General features: G+C 54.4%; 1 protein-coding gene across 1 annotated transcript in view; it reads right to left on the minus strand.

Annotated features, from left to right (window-relative positions):
• Positions 1-3693: 3693 nt before the first annotated feature.
• The window catches only part of LOC119094367 (uncharacterized), a 31669-nt gene continuing 18581 nt past the window's right edge, over positions 3694-16781 (minus strand). Inside the window, exons 3-6 of the mRNA XM_037217431.1 lie at positions 16496-16628; positions 13424-13602; positions 5268-5291; positions 3694-3758 (exon numbers count right to left, since the gene is read on the minus strand). Of these exons, the coding sequence (XP_037073326.1) occupies positions 3694-3758; positions 5268-5291; positions 13424-13602; positions 16496-16628 (401 nt within the window). The remainder of the gene's footprint in view (positions 3759-5267; positions 5292-13423; positions 13603-16495; positions 16629-16781) is intronic.

Consider the following 16781-nt stretch of genomic DNA (forward strand, 5'->3'; position numbering starts at 1 on the left):
GAAATATCAGTCATTCAGCACAACGGAGAGCAAGTTTGTCCTTTACTTCTTTCAATTCCAATTTTTTCCGACAGTTGCTCTTTCTTTATCTCCGTCCACACTCTTCCACTCACCCACACACCTGAAAAGCGGAAGAAAACCCCTGTAATGTAGCCAGTTGCGAGTCCAACAAAACATACCTATCACCTCGTGCAATGTAAAAGCGGACAACTGCCAACTGACATGCACCTATGGCCCAACAACAAAAGCCTTCAAGTTCTGAAAACTTAGCACGCGGCCGCCTACCCAGAATGGTTGCCAAGGCCGAACCCATCCCTTAGTGCCAGCCGCTGGTGTTAAGGCCTGCTATATCTTTGCTGAGTGGGTGCTGAACGGGTGTTGTTTGGCCAAACGTACGCCAAAACTGCATGCGAATTTGAAAACTTCGCAAATTTGACGCACTTTATATTCAGAGCTGAGGGATGATCTTAAAGCTGTGGATTGAGCAAGAAGTTAAGAGGAGAGTCTGCAGACCTTTCCAACTCCCCACAAACACATATCTCTGGAGGCTTCTGCTAGTCTGCCCCCACCACCCTTCGCCACCGGCCAGCTCTGGACAGCGACGGGACCACGTAGCCAGTCCGTCTCGAGCCAGCCGCGCTGTCCGCCGCGACGCGTCACGTCCGTCGCCGGACGTCGATCCATCTCGCCGACGCGCGCGGCGCGCCGCACGCGGTTTTTGTCACCGTCGGTCGCGCCGTGCATGCGTTCCGGCGCCTCGGGGAGAGGGGAGGGGATGGCGCCACCCGCGCCGGACGATGCCGCTCCTTCTCCGCCTGGCGCCGCCGCTCCGGACACGCAAAAAAGCCGACGTGCTCGGCGTCTCGGCCCCGGCCTGCGCCGCGGCGGCGAGGGGGACAAACGAATGAATAGCTAATTATCTCGAGAGACGACGGCGCCACGAGCCGCGCCGTGAGCCAGGACGCGTCCGGAAAGCGCCTCTGTTTTGACACCGGACTTCCTGCGCGAGGAGACAGTGACAGGCGGGCGCGACAGTCGTGTCTGAATGCAGCACGCTGTGACGTCACGCCGGCGGGTGGCTGCGAATCTGGCGGCGAGGAGCTCAAGCCGGCGCGGCGATGAATCGCGCCGGCCGGCTCCAGCTGATGACGTAGCTGCGGCCCGTACTCCGGCGATGGGTCTATTCCGGACGCGGCCAGATTACAGTCTCGAAACAGATCTGATTTTCAATTAATAATGCGGCGCTCTGGGCGTGGAACTTTTGAAACGAGGCTTGAAAACGGGCCGAGGTCGGCGGAGGCGCGGGCGGGGCCCGGCTCGCCAGCATGACCGGCCGGCGCACCATCAATCGCCAGTGCGCCGGCCTGGTCGTGACTTTGATGAATTGAACATGGTGATTTCGGGCGTGTGCCGAGCGATGCCACGTCGCCCTGATAACAGTCACTGGCCGGACGGCAGCTGACACTTCTTTGACAATATCCGGCGATCGGTCGAGTCATTCGGCGGAACGGGACGGTTTCATCAGCGCTCGTCGCTGACGGGGACACAGTGAGTAATCACGCAGCTTAATAGCCCGGCGGCCGGCAATCGTGTCACTTGGCTCGACACGGTTGCGACGTCGTCGGCGCGCCGCGCTCGAGCGCCTCGACGCCTTCGATTGGCGGCCTCGCGGTCCATGCTCGTCACGTCAGCTGTGAGCGGCGCGGGACTCATCGGGTTTTCCGCAGCGTCGGAAACATCATCCAAATAAACCGCGACAGCCGGACCTCAATATAGCCCGCGGCACATCAGCTCAGGCTCCCCCAGACAAACCTCCGTGGGCAGCCCCGGCTCAGACGAGGTCCGGCGGCCGGGCCGGCTGGCGCGGCACGCCACCGTGCTCACCGGGTGCGCGGCGGCGGCGACGGCGGCTCTCTGCTATCGGGGCAGTCCGGCGGTCAGCAGCAGGCAGCCGGCGAGCAGGCCCGACGAGGCTGCCGCCGCTCGTTCGGCCGCTCCAGCTGCGGACAGACGGGGCCGGCTCACAGCGCAAACGGCGGCGGCGGGACCAGGTCCCGACTCGGCGCGTTGGTACCGACCCTCAGGTGCGGAGCGCCAGACTCCACACTGACCCGCAGACGCGGTACGGCGTTGTGAGCCCCCAGACGCAGCTCTCAGTTCACTACAAGGACGTGTTCGAAACCAACGTCAGGCGCAATAGTACCTAGATATCCTCATCCGTTCAGGTCCATTCTCGGACACAGTTATCCTGGTGCAGGTCATGTATTACGCTCTGAACAAGCCCCAAGTATGATGCGGGAACGCCAAAACAGACTGGACACAACGCAGTGAGTTCGGCCACACGTCGGGCACTTTGGCGGAGTTACAGTCGGTCACTGCAGATGCGGATGGGAGGCACCTGTTTGGATCTGAGGCACACGACGTTATGTCACGCCTGTGATGGATGGAAAAGACTGTGTCAGAGGCCACCTGCGCCTAATTTGTGTGCGATTTGCATGTTGTTTACACCACCCCGCGCGGCACCCCATCAGGCCTCCCAGCACCGCTAAGCGTCCTCCTATACAACCCCTCCCAACACGGCCGCCCGATCTGAGCCCAGACCCGTGCCGGTGCGGCCCGCGGAGGCCAGGGTTAAACGTGTGAACCTTCGGCCGTTCCGTTTACCAGTGGCCGGTCGGCGGGCGGCGGGCGGCAGGCGCTATTATCGCAGGGTGAGTGGGCCAGGCAGCCGTCGACAGCCTGGGCGGCGATTGGACCGGGTCAAAACGGGGGTCAAGCCTGGTACGGATTACGCTTTAACGAGCGGCAGCCGCGCCGCCTCGCGACCGGCCGCGCTCGCTTCGGTCGCTCAGGCTCGTCGTCCTAGGCGCGTCCAGGACTAGTCCAAGACTCGTGTGTGGGCTCAGCCAGGCTACCCTCGCTCAACCTGAAGCTGAACTGTCTGCTTGTCAAACGAGCGTGTACGTCAAGCATGTATGAACTGTATAAAGGGCCTGCATAAGCCCACCACGCCTCTTTCTTTCACCACCCCTCCTCTCCTCTCTAACCCCACTAGCACCTCCGTTTAGCGTCGGTCGTCGCGGCTCGTCCGAGCTCGTGCTGAGCTCGTCCGGCGCGGGCGGCGGGCTGCGTGCGCGGCAGTCCCATCCGTCTGGCGCCGGTACCGCCCCTCGTCCGTTCGCTGTCGTGATTCGGGGCAATATCATCAGACGGCGGCTGTATTGGCCGTCGGCCGGCGCGGTTACGGCCGCGGCCGCGCGTCGGATTTGTCGCCCGCGCCGCGTCGGTCGCACCGGCATCGATGCCGTGGCGCAGTGACGGCGGTGATGGCGTTCGATCGGCGAAGTGTGGACTGCCGACGGCGTTCACGCGGTCACCGCCGGACGATTTTGGCTGCTGGCTAGCGTGTGTCTGGCCGATGTCTGGCGTGTGTCTGGCCGGTGTCTGGTGTGTGCCTGACCGGCGTCTGGTGTGTGCCTTACCACTGTCTGATATGTGCCTTACCGGTGTCTGGCGTGTGCCTGGCTGCTGGCTGGCGTGTGCTTCGCCGATGTTTGGCGTGTGCCTGGCTGCTGTCTGGCGTGTGCTATATGTGTGACCGATGTTCGCTGCCTATCTAGCAGCTGATGAACTTCCGTTGTGTGGTAGGTGTCCAGCACGTGACGTTTCGTGCCCGGCCGTTGTTTGGTGGCGCTAGTAACCGAGGTATGGGTTACTTGCTGCCTTGTGCTGCCGACCTGTCTGTGTGCACGGCGGTCCTGCGGCAACGGAGCACCGGATTTGTGTTCAAGTCTAAACACAGATCCCGTCACGAAGAGCAGAGCACGACGGCCCTGCGGCAACGGAACACCGGATTTGTGTTCAAGTCCAAACACAGATCCCGTCACGAAGAGCAGAGCACGACGGTCCTGCGGCAACGGAGCACCGGATTTGTGTTCAAGTCCAAACACAGATCCCATCACGAGGAGCAGAGCACGACGGTCCTGCGGCAACGGAGCACCGGATTTGTGTTCCAAATCCAAACACAGATCCCGTCACGAGGAGCGGAGCACGACGATCTTTTGTCGTGGTAAGATTTTAACTTTTTGCAATCATGCTTCGGTTTGAGAGAGCACGACTGCACGGTATGAAGTCTCGGAGCGCTGCTAAGAGTTCAACGGATGCTTTTACGGTTGATTAATTACGTTTGAGGCCGTCTCGGCCGACTTAGAAGCCCAGCCGGAAATCAGCTGTCGCCGACTAGACGTTATTGATTCGCCCCGGTCTGTGGGCGGTGCGGGAGTAGCTTGGTTTGTGCGGCCTCCCACTCCTCGTCTCCGCCGGCGGTCAGCCGTCGACAGGTCCGGGTCGAGAATTGCGCCCTCCGCCGATCGCCCACATTTATTACGGCCATAATTTAATGACAGTGTAGGTTTTCCTCATGATGCGGACGTAATTCTCCAGGCCCGGCCCATTGTAGCCGCACGCCGTATACTTACGACGCACTCATTCCACCCGGACACACAACGTGCACTTACCGTCGCGCTCACGCCGTCCAGCCTCCGATAAAACCGCCGCCGAAGCCCGGGGGTCGCGCCGGGCCGACACCGCCGCCGACCATTAATAATCAATTACCCGGCAGCGGATAACAAATACGGCGGGCGTCGTTCTTTGGCCCAATCTCGCCGCGGCCGGCCCCGCCGCGACGGCAGGTAATTACGAGAGCGGCCGGCTGGCTCCAGCCCCGCCGCATTCCGGGCCGGCGCAAGCTGAGGGCTCCCAGCTGGCTGCCGCGGCGGACAGACGCCGCGCTCCGCGCGTCCATATGGAAATGGATGGGCCGTCGGGCGCGGCCCAATTGCTGTTAATCGCTGCATGGTGCCGTGTTCGCCGGCCTGAATCGCCGCTGGTTCTGGGCCGCGCGCCGCGCCGCCCACCCCTGTCCGGTCCCGTCCGGCCCTCGGTCGACCCCACGTGTCGGCGCGCACCCGCTCGGGAGTATGCTAACGGCGGGTCTGTGCGGGCCCGCCGCGGCTTTGCATCGTGACGAGGTGATCGGCCAAGTTTCGCCATCCCCCCTCGCTGACTCGCGAGCCTCTCTGCGATATGAGCTCGGAGATGTGGCGCAGACCACTTTTCCAGCGGCTCCAGCGGGGTATTGGCATGTGGTGTCAAAGGATTTCGCTAGCCGGCGGAGACGGATAGATTGCGACAAGGCGATGGAGCAGTCGTTATTGACGGGAGCTGTAGAGGCATTAGAAGCGAGGAACCGAGACGACGCAACTCACCGATGCTGGCAGCCAGGGTGGCACCTGAAATAGAAGGCAGAGGTCAAAAAGTATGCCGGCAGGTTGAACGGCGTGCAGCTTCCTCACAATACAAACACTGCATACGAACAGCTTCTGAGCGATCTGATTCACCGTGTTGAACGGCCTATGCGTGGTACTACATGCCGACAGTGATATGAATCGACACAGATTGCATTGTCATTGAATGACTGAAACACATATGCGCATAAAGAGAGACATATTTAGAAACTTCAGGAATACTAGAGAGACGGCGGATGTGATCTATCCCCCCCCCCCCCTCTGTGCGTTTGCCAACACTAGCACAGTTCGTTCTTTCTGAATAGAATACTAGACAAATTTTTGATTTGTCGGAGAGAATCAGGATGATGGTCGCGGTAAAAAAAACTTGTTTCCTTTCCACAGCTTACACTGTTACAACTGTAAATTTGGACCATATTATTGACATTGAATGCGCCTATCAAAGGGGAACACAATTCACTAAACCACATATAGAGCCCATTCCATCGTGGAACCCGTAGGCGATACAAATCTACTGCCACCTTGGCAATGCCATGTGACCAAAACTTTAGAGTCATACAGAGATATTGTTTTGACAAGAACATACTTGTAACTCAACGTTCTCTGATCGATAATCTGGAAGAGTAAGCTACAAGGCTTCCACTAATACTACACTTGCTAATGACCCTCTAATCTACGCTAACTCTAGGCCAATCTCCTCTTACCCTCCGTGACCTGGTCTGACCCGGTCTCTGAAGCGAGATCAGTGGCCGAGTCACGTGACTCGTTGTGTGGTGCTGTCGTGGCTGTCGGCTCGTTTGGGCCAACGGTTGACGTAGAAACAAGGTAACCTGGTGACAGCAGAAACGGAAGTAGGGAAAAAGAGTCGGAAACAACATGCCAAGAGAAGCAAAGCAAAAAGAACGCGTTAAAAGCATGTCAAAACAAGCAAGAAATAGAAAAAGGAAACAAGATAGTCATCTAGAAGCGCAGAGAAACCCCAAAAAATAAATGCAAAAGCAAACAAATAAAAGGCGGCGAATGAAACATTTGCGTGTTATTGAAAGAATGGTGCAAAGCCGAAACATTTTGTCGTATCTTTCGAGCTCTGAATGTTTCACAGATGGCAATGAGACCACCTATGATTACCCAGAGCAATCCAAAGTCATCAATCAAAGTATAAACACCTGAAGATTCCCCGCAGTCTCACCCCGAAATGTAAGCGTGTGTCTCAACCTATACCCAGGAACTGAAGCCGTCAAATATCGGCGGTATTCGAGTGTTAGAACGTAAACTGACAGTTCCCATGTGAGTGCGACTGGAAATGGGTGTATTCCTCTAGCTGGGTCTGGCTGAGCTGCAGTCCGTGCCAGCTGACCCAGCGAAATCCAGTGTACTTGTTTATATCCTCCCCAGGTGTTGCTTAACCTCATCGCATTGTACTGGGGCTTGACTTGTTTCGTCGCTTCTTTGGCACTTTGGATCGGTCTCTTTCAAGTCAAACCAAGTCCGTAAATGGCCACCGAACCGTCTCGACAGTCTCCCTACACTAAAGGTCAGCTCTAAATGCTTGGTTCGTTGTGCTGGAAGTTACATCGGTCAGATCCCATTCAACCATACCACGCCGCCTACACATGCCCGGCGCCCCCAGCGGCTGCTCCGCTGTGATCGGGCCTGTGCCGGTCTGCTCGCATCGGGAAGATGCGCCGCATGCCCGGGCCCCAGTACTGTCGGAAGTAATGCTTCGTGTCAATGCCAAGTCAGCTTTTCCGGCTGTGCGCGACGGGTATGTGCCGCTGTAATGCCTGTTTTCTGCTGCTTGCGCCGTATGACTTGAGTTGTCACGTCGGCCCTTTGCTCGATAAATCCTTGTTGATCCGACTCTTTGCCTTCTGTTCGTCAAACCCAGCCTTTGTTTGTTAGCTTGTGCGTGCGCTTGGCTGAGGTGGGCCGAATTAGTTGCTCACTCAGGGGTAGATCAGATCGGTAGCGGTTGTCGGCGTTACATGTGTGCGGCTTGTCAGACGCGTCCGCCACCTGTGTCAGCTGGTGACACCAGTGCGCCATGCTGTGCTTTATTTGTCAATCGGAGACGGCGCGCTCATGTGCAACACCTCCTACCCATTGACCCTGCGGTGACAGCTAACAGAGCACGGCAGCTGGGGGTGAGGGGTAAGGAAGCCATTTCAATAACGACACCGCTGCAAAAGCCGTCGGCACTGGAAGCCTAACAGCCGCCCCGCACTGTAACTCGGGGCTACTCCAGCAGCCTCTCTGAGGAAGTCCGCATGAATAATGCATCGGGAAGCAAAGTGAGGCTCATCTAGCAGTTCCCGGCATGCATGTTGCAGATGCTTGCAAGCCAGAAGCAGCACTGTGAAAGGTAACCCATGAGAAATGCAGGGGTGGGTGCTCTAGGTCATAATCCGGCCAAGTTTCCACGCTCTCCTGCCATAACATTTCGTTGAGATGCTCCACACTGGTTTGAAGACTGTCTAATGCTGCTGCGTGAATATTTATCGGGCGATTTATCGTCATCAGATGAATGTGCCTTAAAGGCTTCATGCAAGACCCTTCAGTCTGAATGGATTCCGTGCTGACTGCCCTCCTTTTGCTTAAATGATGCAAATCAATGCGGCAGATCTACAAAAACAATATATTCCCCACGAGTATAGTCACGCGAAACACCAGAGCACCAGTCAATCTGTTAATAACGTCATCCCAATTCCGTGGCAGGCTCATCGGGAAGTGGTAGTGTGCGTCATGTTACCACAATAACGGGAGCAGCGCCTTTAGCTAGGCAGTGCCGCCTTAATCTGGCACATAGCCGCAGTGAACCCGCGTCAAAACACCCAGCTAGACCCCCTGCCCCTGTACCTGACCTGTTCAATACCCTTGAAACCAATACCGTTCGGCCTGTGGGTCGCGCGTCAGCCGACCTCGATTGATGGCCCGAGGCTGTTTGGACGGCGTGACGCCAGCCGGGATTAATTGGCTGCGGGCGTGTGTTAAATGGGTCATCAGAGACGCAGCGGGACACAACAAGCCGGCCATCCAGCCGGCAGCATGGCGGGCATCCAAAGACTCATCTCCAGCCAGCTCGGAGCCAGTCAGAGAGCGACTGGGGTCTTGATAACACGAACTGTGTTACAAAAAGTCCATCCACTTCCTCCGTATGCGACATTCTGTTCCAAGAACGGCAGTTTCAGCACCACGGTTAGCACTACTCATTTACGTCATGTGATAACGCCGGCGCTGGGATTTGCTAAGCGCTGGCGTAGTCACATCATTCGCTAAGCTTTTTGTGCGTCGTCCAACATGAGCACATTCGCACATCACCCTGCGTCCCCAACACAGCCTCGAACATCGCTGACACACTGGCAGCCCTCCAGACACCCTCCCCGCGGGCGCCACCGCGGGCACAGACGGCCCGCCGCTCCCCGCAACGGCGCACGCCTGCCGGCGGCGTCCATCGCGGTGGCGTCCCCGCCGGATCAGGAGGGCGCTCCGAGCAGGGAGGCAATAAGGCCCTCGGACGGCGGACACCTGAGCCCAGATTGGATGAGGCCCCTGTCATGGCCCCAGGCTGTCAGCGCCACCTGGCCAGCCCTGAGCCTGGCTCCTGTGGGGGCGCGCGACCTGACACGGTCCGACCGCACGTGACCGAATGGGTCCGCAGGCAGGCAGGCTGTACACATCAGGGGCTGCAGGTGAAGAATAACAACGTGACCGACTGAGCCCGCAGGCAGGCAGGCTGTACACATCAGGGGCTGCACGTGAAGAATAACAACGCCATTTATAGGTGCAGTCATTTTAAACAGACCATAGTGGTATTGTCTGGCTCCCTCAATATATATGTACGTGCATGCATATATATATATATATATATATATATATATACGCATATGTATCTATATGTATATATACATCCGTTCACTGATACCCTTTGCTGTTCGTCAGTGCTGCCATCGCCGTAGCCGAGGGTAGAACATTCCATACATTTAGAGGGGCTAGGATTTAACATCTCTGAGCTTTAATTTGGATCCATGGTCGTTGCGTGAAAATGATTGAATAGCATCTTCACGGGCGCAAATCCGAACGGCATGCAGAGCCCTACCATGCCTATGTCTGCTCGGTCACAAGCGCTGCTTCGGTTTCTGCCATCGTCCAGTTTGCTGCCTCTATCACTGCCTCTGTCTCCGGTCTCCTTCGAAAATGTATTTCATTGGTTTGTCTCTTTGGCTGTCAAACCATGATTTTGTGTCTGTTTCAGAATCTGGCTGCATCTAACTCTTCGTCTGACTGCCTCCCACTCTGTCCTTCTCTATCTCTCTGTCCCTCTGTCTCTCCGCTGCAGCTGAGGCCATCTCTACTATCGCTGTCCTGATCTATTCTCATTCTGTTTTGACGATGGTGTTAAATTGTTTGCTTGTTTGTTTACGGCATAATGCAGTTCAGTCCGGGACGAACCGAGAGATTCATCCTCGGACAAACGGCATACAAACTACCCTGCCACTGGATGCGAAAATCGTTCCCGGGTGAATTGGGAGAAGCTCCATTCAGATAACAACGAAATCTCGAAAGCGCAGGAGAATAAACATTTTGTACGCAAAGCCAATTCTGTGAGGCAGCCTGAAAACCATATTTGAGGAGACGACGAATAAACAGTGAAAAAAAACATCGTGTGCTTCGACTGATCTAGGCTTCTATGCCCGGAATGATTACAAAACATGCCTGATGTATGAAAATCCATTGCCCGGCATTTCCGTGCAGTGCGACGGTACCGCAGCTAGCTCGTGAAATTCTGGGGATGGATAGGGAGAGAACACAGGGATGTGTGCGTAAAGTAACCCGATGAGTTTCAGGATTAACTACCAAAGTGTGTCAGGAAGGTCGACTACATTCCAGTGCGTTACAAGTAATTGGACTGACGTGATCGGAATAACGAAATTGGAGTGTTAGATCAGTTCATCCTTTTCTGGGCTGTAGCCATTTGGACAATGGTGTTGAGCTGTTTCCTTGTTTATTTAGGGCTCAAAGGCAATTCCGTCCAGTTGGGATTGAGAGATTTATCATCTGACAGCCGGCATACGAGCTACCCTCCTGGAAGATACACAAATCCTTCCGGGACAGAGTTGTGACATCATGAGTGAAGGCTTGCTCGGAATTTGTGCTTCCACGTTTGGTAGTTTTGGGTTTAAAGCATTTTTATCTTTGAAAAAGGTGGTTATAACTTCCATGGTTAGCGGTTTTTATCTCTTCTAGCTTCCTCGAAGCCTTATCGGTGGTAAGCGTCTTCCAAGCGACTAAATAACGCTAATTTCTCGTATCCCTAATCTACACTTCTGAGAGGTTTTCTGGGCCATTGTTTGGCTTAAGCAGTGTGATGTGCATTTTAATTAATCTGCTACTTTTTAAAAGTCACGTCATCCAAGGCCAAGCTGGGTGAAGCGTTGAACTTTGTCACCAAATATGACCTTTGCAGGTCATTTAAATTTCGACTGCACCTATCACGCAGTTTTTAAAGGAATTCCTACCTCTGTTCTCCCTCTTTACCAGACTTGCATAGTTCTTGAAATCGCCGGATAGGCCAATGCAACAATAGCTCTCATCCCTCTGAACCGAAACGACGTATTAAGGACCATACTCGTCGAAGTCCATTATTGTCCATCCGACGGAGTTTTTTTATACGCGCTCTATCTTGACCCATGATCTGGTTTTTCCTGTTTCACCCAGTCGACACATGTAAAAAGGCTTTCCATGGCATGCAAACCAAAAGAGCGGAACAGTTATCTCCGATTAGGTGAACAGATCTTGATTTCGCATTGCCTTGACCAACATGGCACTGACCTTTGGCCTTTAATAGCATTACCATAGGATTCTACGCTCGCTCGTTTGGTTCGTTCTGGTGCTTGCCAACCGCATTCATTGTTGAAACTTCTTGGAGGAAAGCACACTCACCAGAGTTAAGCAGGTGGCTCACCGGTGTTGGACCGGTACCGGTCCCCCCGGCATACCGGCGGATCCTCTCACTCAGCGTGACGTCCCGAGCGCCCCCCCCCCCCCTCCTCCTCCTCCCCCGCCCGCCTACCAGGCCACCGCGTGCCGCCGGCGCATCTGCACGGTCGTAATGGTGTCTAATTACTGCAGCCGGCCCACCTGGCACGCTCTTCCCCCCTCAGCCCCGTTGCCGTCGCCTGCCCCGGCCCCCACGACGCGGCGTCACGGCCAAAAGCCGCCGACCCAGCTGGGCTATTCAGGCACATGGTGTGCACGCTACACTGTCTGTAACCTGTCCAGGGGGGGGGGGGGGAGGCTGGTCCGGACATGTACGAGCCGGAGATAGGGCGCACGGCTGGTGTCGCCGTGTTCGCGTTCTCGTTCACAAGCCTGTTGGGTTGTACGGCAGTGGGGTGGGTTATGCTGTATCTGGCAACAAGGGGTTACAGGGTTATTTGAAGGAGTTGCGAAGTTTCAGCTTTGATTTATGTTTAGAGATTCACGAGTCAGTTTTTGATGATCGTCGCGGCGCCAAATGGTTCGAAGAATTTGTCGCGTGCGACGAAGGTTGATTTATAGCCAACTTTCCTCACGCCGACCTCGCGTAAACGATGCTATTCGAAAGAAACACGCATGATGCCCAACTTCAATGACCTCGGAACAATTATGACATAAGGTTCTACAGCTGACGCTTTATTCCTATTCAATGGCGAGGAAGTGCCGTTGTTTTAGGGTCAGGGTTGCATTTCAGCCTGCTCATTTGTCTCCACATCTGCTTTATCTGCGCTTATTTATGGCGTTATCCATCATGCGTCGAGGCATTTGAATAACACAAATCTGAGTCGAGGCAGCAGGGCGTAGGCCACCAGGGTCCTGAATAACGCGGCTTCGTCACGACATCCCGTCACGAAACGCTGTCACAACATCTTAAAGTTCTGCCACTTCCGCCGGCCAGGCCTGTAAGGAACTGTGCGCCTATCTATGCGTCCTCTCCAGATGCTGAATCTGCGAAGGATTTCGAAGATCGCAGTTTCTTCTATAGTGTACCACGATATTTTCGTTGGCTGAACCTGCCGGACTGCATTGAACGGAAGGCGACGATGGCTTTCGCTGGGTTTGGGGAGGTGAGAATAAGCTCGCAAATATTTAATATGGCTTCACAACTCAATCTGCTTGCTACAGTACTGGGAGGATGCGCCCTCACGGCAACTCGAGGCACTGTGTATCATAGCAGGCCCATTCGGGAAATGTATCCGTTGAACATCAACACTGACATCTTGTTATGCAGGTTTCTGTCGGCTCATGCCTGCTGATATCCCCTAGCATTCGCCCGTGCCCGCAAACGCCAGTTCACGTCCGCTGGCGTCCATTCCACGTCCGCCCCGTCCGCTGTTGATCGCCAATGCTGGCCCCCGTCCTCCCCAGTTCGCTCATGTCCGCTCATGTCCGCCAGTGTTCGCCAATATCCTTTGATGACCGCCGGTGTCCGCATATGTTCTTTGCTGACCGCCAATATCCACTGATGACCGCAAATGCTCATCCCATCCGCCAATGCCCTCCGACGACCGCCAGTGTCCGCCAATGTCCTCTGATGTCCGCCAGTGTCCGCCAGTGTCCGCCAGTGTCATCTGATGTTCGCCAGTGTTCGGCAGTGTCCGCTCTCGTCCGCCAGTGTCCGCCAGTGTCCGCCAGTGTCCTCTGATGTTCGCCAGTATTCGGCAGTGTCCGCTCTCGTCCGCCAGTGTCCGTTCTCGTCCGCCAGTGTCCTCTGATGTCTGCTCTCACCCGCCAGTGTCCTCTGATGTCAGCCAGTGTCTGCCAGTGTCCGTTGTCGTCCGCCAGTGTCCGCCAGTGTTCGCTCTCGTCAGCCAGTGTCCGCCAGCGTCCCCTGATGTCCGCCAGTGTCCCCTGATGCCCACAATGTGTCTTCTGATGTCCACCAGTGTCCGACAGCGTCCGCTTTCATCCGCCAGTGTCCGCCAATGTCCGCCAGTGTCTGCTCTCGTCCGCCAGTGTCCGCCAGTGTCCACTGATGTCCGCCAGTGTCCTCTGATTTCCGCCAGTGTCCTCTGATGTCCGCCAATGTCCGCTCTCGTCCGCCGCAGCCCGCGTGCCGACCAGCACCGCCCGCCACCCACCTGACGCGTAGGAGATGTGCCGCTGCAGGCGGTATTGCGTCTCCGGGATGGTCATGACGCACTCAAAGGTGGTGCGGCCCTCCAAGCTGCCGTCCTCCACCAGCGCATACGCCACGGCGTCGAAACGGCCCTCCTCGGTCGCCTCCGTCCGCTGGATGACGTTGCTCAGCAGGCGCCGCCTGAGGGGTGAGTGGTGAGGAGCTCGTGATATTTGATGGAAGAACGGCTAACCCACGATTCTGTGATAATCGGGGCTGGGTTTAAAGATGACGAGTGCGTTACGAAGCGGCTATTTCGGACTCAGGGGCCACTGGGTCTTTGGTGGGCTAATGTGAGACCTCTTTGCATGGGGTGAGTGTTCCTTAGCGCCAGGTCCGCTAAGGTCAAGGTCAAGTCAGTTATTCATGTATTTCAATATAGTGATATTCAAGTCAATTATTCAATAGGTCAATTAGGTCGAGGATAGAGTAAGCATGTCAGGGATGCCCAAGTTCCGTCGGCACCACCGGGAAGCTTCCGGATCCCAGAAAAGCGTTTCCAGACATCTGCATAAGCAACCGATTCTCGTGTGAAGCACATTCATCCAGGCTTATTTCCAAACGACAACCATCGGGAACGGCAATAATATGTAAGTGACGGTCCCTAGCTTGCCCGATTTATTTTCCACTTGATCGGTCGGCCATTGGAGCTGATGGCATCTTTCAAGGCAGGCAGCCAAATTTAGAAGATTGATCAATGCGTAGTTTGTATTGAATTACGTTGCTTGGAAGCTGAGCTGTATTTTAAAGGTTTCAACTAAGCGGCTTCTAGTGACGGAGCAGATGGCGTAGTTCTAACGACTTGGCATACGGACTCAAAGAACCAGCCAAGTAGTCGATAGGTTAATGGCTTTGCATGGGTTAAGAAGGATTTGATCAATCTGCAGCCCTGCATAGTTTAAACAGTGTTGTTTATTGCAACTGAATCCATTGCTTTAACGGCGGGTGTGCATCATTCATTTGGGTTTTCAGCCCACCTTGCTCAATCAGTAAAAACAATAAGAGTCACTTCAAATACTGAGAACATTCAGCCACCCAATCCAGCAGCTCCCTTTTTGCCGCTTTTCCCGGGCTAATTGATCGCCTTAAACCAATTTGTTCCCAAGTTGTTCCAAGAGCTTCACCTTATCAAGTAAGCGTGTGTGTGTTTACCAAGTTTGTGTACGGTGTTTTTCTTTACCGACTCCAGCTGTGGAGGACGACGTTGAGCTGTCACCTCGATGCTACGCCATCCATAGTACGGGACGGCCTAGATCACAGGCCATTCAAGCTTTTCTCAACAGTGGCAAGCATATTTGTCGCACGGCCATGGCTCTGGTGAAATCTGATCGGCGATTAAGCGGCGAACGCGATCAGTGATAGTCACAAGCGGTTGAACATCCGTCAAATCATGACTTTGTTATGTGTGCTACAGATGGGCCCCTTAACGGTCCCGTGTGCGCGACAGCTAAACCTGCTGCGATAGGTGAATCCGCCATACGATCTTGTCGAGGGTGATATACCCCATCTGAAGTCTGAAGGCGGCCTTGAGCCCGCTAGCTTGTTTCCATGGACGTGGTCCTTGAGGTAGCCCCACAGCATGAAGTCCAGGGGCTGCAGGTCGGGTGAATGAAAGGTTGCGGCACGCTCATCCTCAGGCTGATGTGCCTTCCAAGGAAATGCTGCTCCAACGGGTCCAGTGAAGTCCGTGATGTGCACGGTGTCGCCTTGTCCTGCTGGAGGCACTGCTCGCCAAGATCGATCCCGCGAAGCCACCCCAGGGCGACCCAGAAGGGTATCAGAGATGCGATGTAGCGCTCCGTGGGGATGTTAACAGGATTCACATGTTTGTCTTCACAGAACCACCTTCTGTACGGTAATGCTTTGACGGATGTTTGATCACTGATGACTAGCATCATCTTGAATAATGTTTTCCCATTGAATGGGCATTCAAGCGACACTACAGTCTCGATTATGCGAGAAACACACTTGTCGCTGTTAAGCGGGGCGTGAGCTGACTTTCTTCTGGGCCACCCTGTATACACGGAAAGGTTGAATTTCTCATGAAGAACACCCAAAGAAACACTATGTGGATGTGCGAATTGTCTTTGATCCTCGAAGACTTCTGACTTTAACTTGGATGCCATTTGACATTGTAAGCTCTTGCAAGCTCAAAATAACCTCTTACTTTAGTGTTCTGCAAGTTTCATGGTATGCTCTTAAAACCAAACGCATACTGAATCGTTCGCAGCTTATCTTAAGTATATGTAGTCATGTGGACGTTTGGTTTAGAAAGTGAATTCTGCTACAGAGGAAAACCTAGTGTTGCTTTCAAAACCAAATGACCAATTTTCAGAATATATGAAGCTTAATGGCCGCCCATAACGAGCTGGAAGTAATGAATGGGTAGGAAACAAGTCTTGCCGCCGTACTGGTACAGCATGAGCATTTCTCGGGAGGAGAGAACGATCCCAGGTAGTTAGGCAAGCCGCGAATAAAAACACTCGGATTATTGCATCTAGGATGATACAAACTTTTGTCCTCTGTCTGAATTATGTCCCTTCTGTATTCTTCATCCGTGCAACGAAGTAGCTTAGTTGTAAATTTGAGTTTACGACCAAAGTTGCCACAACTCTTGCAGCGCGCGGCATCGTAAACACTTCTGGAAATGACACAACTTATTTGATTTAGTTGTCAGGAAAACAGCAGTTTCCCAACAGGAACTGACCATAGCACAACATTGTCTCTGGCTCAATAGGATGATACACAGTTGACAAATCCTGGCTTTTGCAGACGGGTTTGCCCCGAATACGTTTGTTTAATAAGATAAGGGTAACTCATGCATTCATGCCCAGAACAGTGAGATTTCATGCTCCGGGGCGCCACTGAAAAACAACTTATCACACACACCAAGTGTCAACAACGTACACTATTGGGTCAAAACAGTTAAGACACAGCATTTTCACTGATTCCAAGCGCACTATATGGCTCCCTCATAAGCAGAGTGCATCTGGAAAGTTTCCGTTTCCTACACCGTCCGCAGACTGGTCCTCACCCGTCTTCCTTGTCCTCCCGCTTGGCGAAGACCTCGAGCAGCGGCGCAGGGAACACGCCCTCCACTACACAGGTGATGTTGACCGAGCTGGGGGACGGCTTGTCCTGCGTCAGGTTCATCGCTCGGGCCGGCGCTGAAAACGGGCGCCGTGAACGCCTGGTCAAGACAAGAGTAGACGACGCATGGCGAAGACGTAGACTAAACGACATGGGACACTCGCACAGCACAGCCACAGCAATGCAATGCGCCATGGATGCACGCACTGGTGAAAAATGCTACGCAAAAC

Source organism: Pollicipes pollicipes, unplaced genomic scaffold (genome assembly GCF_011947565.3).
Source record: "Pollicipes pollicipes isolate AB1234 unplaced genomic scaffold, Ppol_2.1 Scaffold_4002;HRSCAF=4701_pilon_pilon_pilon, whole genome shotgun sequence".
Lineage (NCBI taxonomy): Eukaryota > Metazoa > Arthropoda > Thecostraca > Pollicipedomorpha > Pollicipedidae > Pollicipes > Pollicipes pollicipes.